Raw genomic sequence first — 7,069 nt, 5'->3', positions numbered from 1 at the left:
GAAGAGAATTCTTTAAAAAACATTAAAAATCTTACTGTTCAAAAACTTTTGACTGGTAGTGTATATATATATATATATATATATATATATATAAGAAAGTGTTGTTCTCAAGTAGAATTAAATTGTTTAATCTAAGTAGTAAAAGATTTAGTTTAATAACATCTAAAGGCATGTTTTCCACACACAAGAAAAATTATAGTTCATAATTTTTTATTATTATTATTTATTTATTTTGCATTTATTGCCTTATTGTTTTTATTTCTATTTTTGGAATTTTTTGTCTTATTTTTATTTTCACATTTTATTGTCATATTTGTATTTATTTATTTGTTTGCATTTAATGCATTTTATTGTCGTACTGTCAATGTTGGCAACAGTTGTGCTGCTAAATATTTTTTGGGAAACTGCAATACTTTTTTCAGGATTCTTAAAAAGAACAGCATTTATTCAAAATATAAACCTTTTCTAACAATATAAATCTTTGCTATCACTTATCAATTTAACACATTCTTGCTGAATAAAAGTTTGAATTTCTTTAAAAAAAAATAAAATAATAATAAATAAAAATTTACCGACCCCAAACTTTTGAACGGTAGAGTATACATTTTATTGTCATATTTGTATTTATTTATTTGTTTGCATTTAATGCATTTTATTGTCGTACTGTTTTTATTTTTTTTATTTTTTTATTTATTGCATCTCATTGTCTTATTGTTTTAATTGTCTTATTGATTTTATTTCTAGTTTTAATTGTATTCTTATTTTTATTTTTTGCATTTATTGTCATATTTATTTATTCCTTTTCATTGTCTTATTGTTTTAATTTATTTAATTTATCACCTTATTAAGTAGTAAAAAAACTAAATATTTAGTTAAAATGGATCAAGGTACACACAAGAAATTATTTTTAATATTCAGTTTCCACAAAAATATTAAATTACTCTTATTATAGCATATAATAAGAAATCAGCATATTAGAATGATTTCTGAAGGATCATGTGACACTGAAGACTGGAGTAATGATGCTGAAATCAAATAAATAAATTACATTTTAACATATATTCACATAGAAACCAGCTATTTTAAATTTTAATAATATTTCACAATCTTACTGTATTTTCATCAAATAAATGCAGCCTTGGTGAGCAGAAGAGACTCACAAACATTAAAAAATCTTACTGACCCAAAACTTCTGAACAGTATTATATGTTTATAAAGCATTCAAGTAAACAAAAAATGCCACATTGAGACTTTTGAACTGATTCATTCAAACAGACAGATTGAACTGATTCACAGAAACGAATCAAACTCTATAAACGTTTTTGCTGCTAAAGTTTAAATCAGAGAAGCTATTAAACATCTCCTAATGCTCTTATACTTGTGAAAATAATGTAATGACACGCTATGACATGCATTAAAATGACACTACTGTGAATGTTCAGCCCTAATTAACCCGAGAGAATCACCACACGCAGGTCATTCATAATGAAAGCACCTAAAAATCAGTCCATCCTTCAGTGTTTTGGTTAGGACTAAACTTTGGCATCAATGAAGCACTCATCTCATCGGCTCGTAACGATGAAGGCCCAAAGTGTGCTGGTTTGAACCCCGATCAGGACAGTCCTGGTTTGACAGGAATATTCTGCCTTTATTCACAGCTTCATTTCTAGATGCTGGCATTTTATTGTCTTACTGTTTTTATTTCTATATTCTTGCATTTTATTGTTTTATTTCTTTTTTTTTTAATTGTCTTACTGTTTTTGTTTATTTTTGCATTTTATTGTCTTATTGTTTTAATTTCTGTTTTTGCATTTTATTTTCTTATTATTTTTATTTCCATTTTTTTGCATTTTGTTGTCTTATTGTTTTAATTTCTATTTTTACATTTTATTTTCTTACTATTTTTATTTCTATTTTGCATTTTATTGTCTTATTGTTTTAATTTCTATTTTTGCATTTTATTTTCTTGTTATTTTTATTTCTATTTTTGCATTTTATTGTCTTATTGTTTTAATTTCTATTTTTGCATTTTATTTTCTTGTTATTTTTATTTCTATTTTTGCATTTTATTGTCTTATTGTTTTAATTTCTATTTTTGCATTTTATTTTCTTATTATTTTTATTTCTATTTTTGCATTTTATTGTCATGTGTTAATTTCTATTTTTGCATTTTATTTTCTTGTTATTCTTATTTCTATTTTTGCATTTTATTGTCTTATTGTTTTAATTTCTATTTTTACATTTTATTTTCTTACTATTTTTATTTCTATTTTTGCATTTATTGTCTTACTGTTTTTATTTCTATATTCTTGCATTTTATTTTCTTGTTTTTTATTTCTATATTCTTGCATTTTATTGTTTTATTTTTTTATTGTTTTATTTTATTGTCTTACTGTTTTTGTTTATTTTTGCATTTTATTTTCTTATTATTTTTATTTCAAATTTTTTGCATTTTGTTGTCTTATTGATTTAATTTCTATTTGTACATTTTATTTTCTTACTATTTTTATTTCTATTTGGCATTTTATTGTCTTATTGTTTTCATTTCTATTTTTGCATTTTATTTTCTTGTTATTTTTATTTCTATTTTTGCATTTTATTGTCATATTGTGTTAATTTTTATTTTTGCATTTTATTTTCTTGTTATTTTTATTTCTATTTTTGCATTTATTGTCTTACTGTTTTTATTTCTATATTCTTGCATTTTATTTTCTTGTTTTTTATTTCTATATTCTTGCATTTTATTTTCTTGTTTTTTATTTCTATATTCTTGCATTTTATTTTCTTGTTTTTTATTTCTATATTCTTGCATTTTATTTTCTTGTTTTTTATTTCTATATTCTTGCATTTTATTTTCTTGTTTTTTATTTCTATATTCTTGCATTTTATTGTTTTATTTATTTCTTTTTTTATTTTATTGTCTTACTGTTTTTGTTTATTTTTGCATTTTGTTGTCTTATTGTTTTAATTTCTATTTTTGCATTTTATTTTCTTGTTATTTTTATTTCTATTTTTGCATTTATTGTCTTACTGTTTTTATTTCTATATTCTTGCATTTTGTTTTATTTATTTATTTTTTATTTTATTGTCTTACTGTTTTTGTTTATTTTTGCATTTTATTTTCTTATTATTTTTATTTAGATTTTTTGCATTTTGTTGACTTATTGTTTTAATTTCTATTTTTGCATTTTATTTTCTTACTATTTTTATTTCTATTTTTGCATTTATTGTCTTGTTGTTTTAATTTCTATTTTTGCATTTTATTTTATTTTTATTTCTATTTTTGAATTTTATTGTCTTACTGTTTTTATTTCTATATTCTTGCATTTTATTTTCTTGTTTTTTATTTCTATATTCTTGCATTTTATTGTTTTATTTTTTTATTGTTTTATTTTATTGTCTTACTGTTTTTGTTTATTTTTGCATTTTATTGTCTTATTGTTTTAATTTCTATTTTTGCATTTTATTTTCTTATTATTTTTATTTCAAATTTTTTGCATTTTGTTGTCTTATTGATTTAATTTCTATTTGTACATTTTATTTTCTTACTATTTTTATTTCTATTTGGCATTTTATTGTCTTATTGTTTTCATTTCTATTTTTGCATTTTATTTTCTTGTTATTTTTATTTCTATTTTTGCATTTTATTGTTTTAATTTATATTTTTGCATTTTATTTTCTTATTATTTCATTTAAATTTTTTGCATTTTGTTGTCTTATTGTTTTAATTTATATTTTTGCATTTTATTTTCTTACTATTTTTATTTCTATTTTTGCATTTTATTGTCATATTGTGTTAATTTTTATTTTTGCATTTTATTTTCTTGTTATTTTTATTTATATTTTTGCATTTTATTGTCTTATTGTTTTAATTTCTATTTTTGCATTTTATTGTCTTATTGTTTTAATTTCTATTTTTGCATTTTATTGTCTTATTGTTTTAATTTCTATTTTTGCATTTTATTGTCTTATTGTTTTAATTTCTATTTTTGCATTTTATTGTCTTATTGTTTTAATTTCTATTTTTGCATTTTATTGTCTTATTGTTTTAATTTCTATTTTTGCATTTTATTGTCTTATTGTTTTAATTTCTATTTTTGCATTTTATTGTCTTATTGTTTTAATTTCTATTTTTGCATTTTATTGTCTTATTGTTTTAATTTCTATTTTTGCATTTTATTGTCTTATTGTTTTAATTTCTATTTTTGCATTTTATTGTCTTATTGTTTTAATTTCTATTTTTGCATTTTATTTTCTTATTATTTTCTTTAAATTTTTTTGCATTTTGTTGTCTTATTGTTTTAATTTCTATTTTTGCATTTTATTTTCTTACTATTTTTATTTCTATTTTTGCATTTTATTGTCTTATTGTTTTCATTTCTATTTTTGCATTTTATTTTCTTGTTATTTTTATTTCTATTTTTGCTTTTGTTTATTTTTGCATTTTGTTGTCTTATTGTTTTAATTTCTATTTTTGCATTTTATTTTCTTATTATTTTTATTTAGATTTTTTGCATTTTGTTGTCTTATTGTTTTAATTTCTATTTTTGCATTTTATTTTCTTACTATTTTTATTTATATTTTTGTATTTATTGCCTTATTGTTTTAATTTCTATTTTTGCATTTTATTTTCTTGTTATTTTTATTTCTATTTTTGCATTTATTGTCTTACTGTTTTTATTTCTATATTCTTGCATTTTATTTTCTTATTTTTTATTTCTATATTCTTGCATTTTATTGTTTTATTTTTTTATTTGATTGTCTTACTTTTTTTGTTTATGTTTGCATTTTATTATCTTATTGTTTTAATTTCTATTTTTGCATTTTATTTTCTTACTATTTTTATTTCTATTTTTTGCATTGTATTGTCTTATTGTTTTAAAGGGGTCATATGATGCTTTTTTAATGCGTGAACATTTGGGCGGCATTATGCAAATATTTCCACATAGTGAGGGAGATATGTGGGGGCGTGTTAGAACGAGCTGTTTTAGGGGGGCGTGGCAGAGTCTTAACTTTGATAAAGAATATCTCTTTGGTTTTGAGACTTTAGTCTTTGCAACTTCAGGGATCTTATCTATGCACAATCAGCTTGTAACACTCCAAAGAGAAAGGAAACTTGAAATCGCATCATATGACCCCTTTAAGTTCTATTTTTGCATTTTATTTTGTTACTATTTTTATTTCTATTTTTGCATTTGATCGTCTTTGTTTTAATTTCTATATTTTTGTATTTTATTCTCATTTGTTATTTCTATTTTTTGTTTTGTTGTCACATTGCTTTTATTTATTGTTTTTGCATTTCACTCTTATTGTTATATTACATATAATATATAACAATAAGACAATGAAATGCAAATATATATTCAGATGAAAACTCATTGGCACAATAAATACAGTATATATGGAATGAATTGTTTTAAGATAAAACAACATATTAATCAATATAAATGTAGATATCTCTGTCTATACTGCAGAAAGCTATGTTTATTAAAGCCTGTGTCTGTGGTGTGTTTGCGTGTCTCAGGGTTCCTGGAGACATTGATGAAGTAAACGCTCTGAAACTACAGGTGGACCAGTGGAAGGTGCCCATCGGCCTGGAGGACCCACATATTCCAGGTATCCCACAATCCTTTAGTCTGATGCATGCATAAACAAGTGCCCAAATAGTTAACATGTATTCAAAAATCCATTAGAAATAGTATGCCATGCGAGCACCTTTGGTACACTGTGTTTACTAGACTCAAAATTTAATGCAGGATTTCATTTGAAACTATTTTTATTCAGAAATTGCTAGTAAATCTCACAAATAATTACAAAGAAATAGCAAGTAACACATTGAATAAGGAAGAATGAAATAGTATTTTTTTTTGTAAAACACTCTGATAATCTAAAACATTTTTTACAATGTATGTAGTGAAGATGGCAGTCATATTTCTATAAATCAGACGGCTGAGAAATGAACGTTCTCTGACTGGATTGGCGGATTATTTTTGCTGGTTGTTTTGAGCGGTTGTTCACGATGCATTATTAATAAAGCTTATATTTGTAGCTGTTTTGCAGTCAGACAGCAGTGGAACAAGCAAGAGCAAAAATGTTTCAAAACATTTCACTAAATTATTCAATTAAAAGTTACATCAGTGAAACATTTAAAAGTGTTCTTTAGATCATTGCTAAAATAAAAATAAATGCATATTTTAATGAAAAACATGTTATTAGCTATAAAAACATTTTTGTTAAATGAAATAATGCTGAAATATGATCAAATATAAATATTAGATGAAAAACCTAAACCTCTTTCATTCAGTTGCCAAAGGCAAATTCTAAAATAAAATAAATTATAGAAAAAAATATACAATAAAATTCAATTCATTTTAAAATAAATTTAAACAATTTATTTTTGATTGGTTTCCAAAGCAACATTTCTAAAATAGGTTCTAAAATAGGTTTTGTTTATGCAAAATATTATTTCTTATTTCTAGCTTCTGATTTTGTGGTGAAATATGGCAAAATGTTTTATTTATGTTAAAAAGCACATTTTAACATAAAAGTTTCAAGACTTAATAATTTTTCTACTGTAATTAGTGTAGCTATGATTAGTCTAGCTCCAGGGTTATTTTTGGCAACTAAAATTAAACCTAGTAAATCATTTTTTTTTTTTTTTTTTATAAAGCTGAAATAAAATAAAATATAAATATTAGATGAAAAACACATTTCAGTTAGCTGCCAAAGCAACATTTAAATATTTTCAATATTTAAATTATATTTATATTATTCTAAAGGTAATTAAAATTTAAATCTAAAATAAATTAAAGCTAAATAGTAATATTTAAAATTAAAAACAATAAAAAATAATAAAAATGACAAAAGTAACTAAAATTAAAATAAAAACTAAAGGTATAAAAATAAAAATTTGTTTAAATAATTAATGAAGACTATAATAGTGCGTAAATAATACTAAAATAAGTGTGTCCAGCAGTGTAATGCTGTCTCACGCACTCCCACACACACACACACACACACACTCACTCACACACTCTCACACACACACTCACACACACTCACTCACTCA

At 22.3% G+C, this 7,069-nt stretch overlaps 1 protein-coding gene across 1 annotated transcript in view; it reads left to right on the top strand.

Annotated features, from left to right (window-relative positions):
* Positions 1-7,069, top strand: part of arhgap39 (Rho GTPase activating protein 39) — a 61,452-nt gene that overhangs the window by 46,765 nt on the left and 7,618 nt on the right. Inside the window, exon 8 of the mRNA XM_016466324.1 lies at positions 5,525-5,616. Within this exon, the coding sequence (XP_016321810.1) occupies positions 5,525-5,616 (92 nt within the window). The remainder of the gene's footprint in view (positions 1-5,524; positions 5,617-7,069) is intronic.

The sequence above is a fragment of the Sinocyclocheilus anshuiensis genome, unplaced genomic scaffold (genome assembly GCF_001515605.1).
Source record: "Sinocyclocheilus anshuiensis isolate Anshui unplaced genomic scaffold, SAMN03320099.WGS_v1.1 scaffold540, whole genome shotgun sequence".
Lineage (NCBI taxonomy): Eukaryota > Metazoa > Chordata > Actinopteri > Cypriniformes > Cyprinidae > Sinocyclocheilus > Sinocyclocheilus anshuiensis.
The sequence above is the reverse complement of the archived record's forward strand: the minus strand, read 5'-3'. Positions and strand labels throughout refer to the sequence as shown.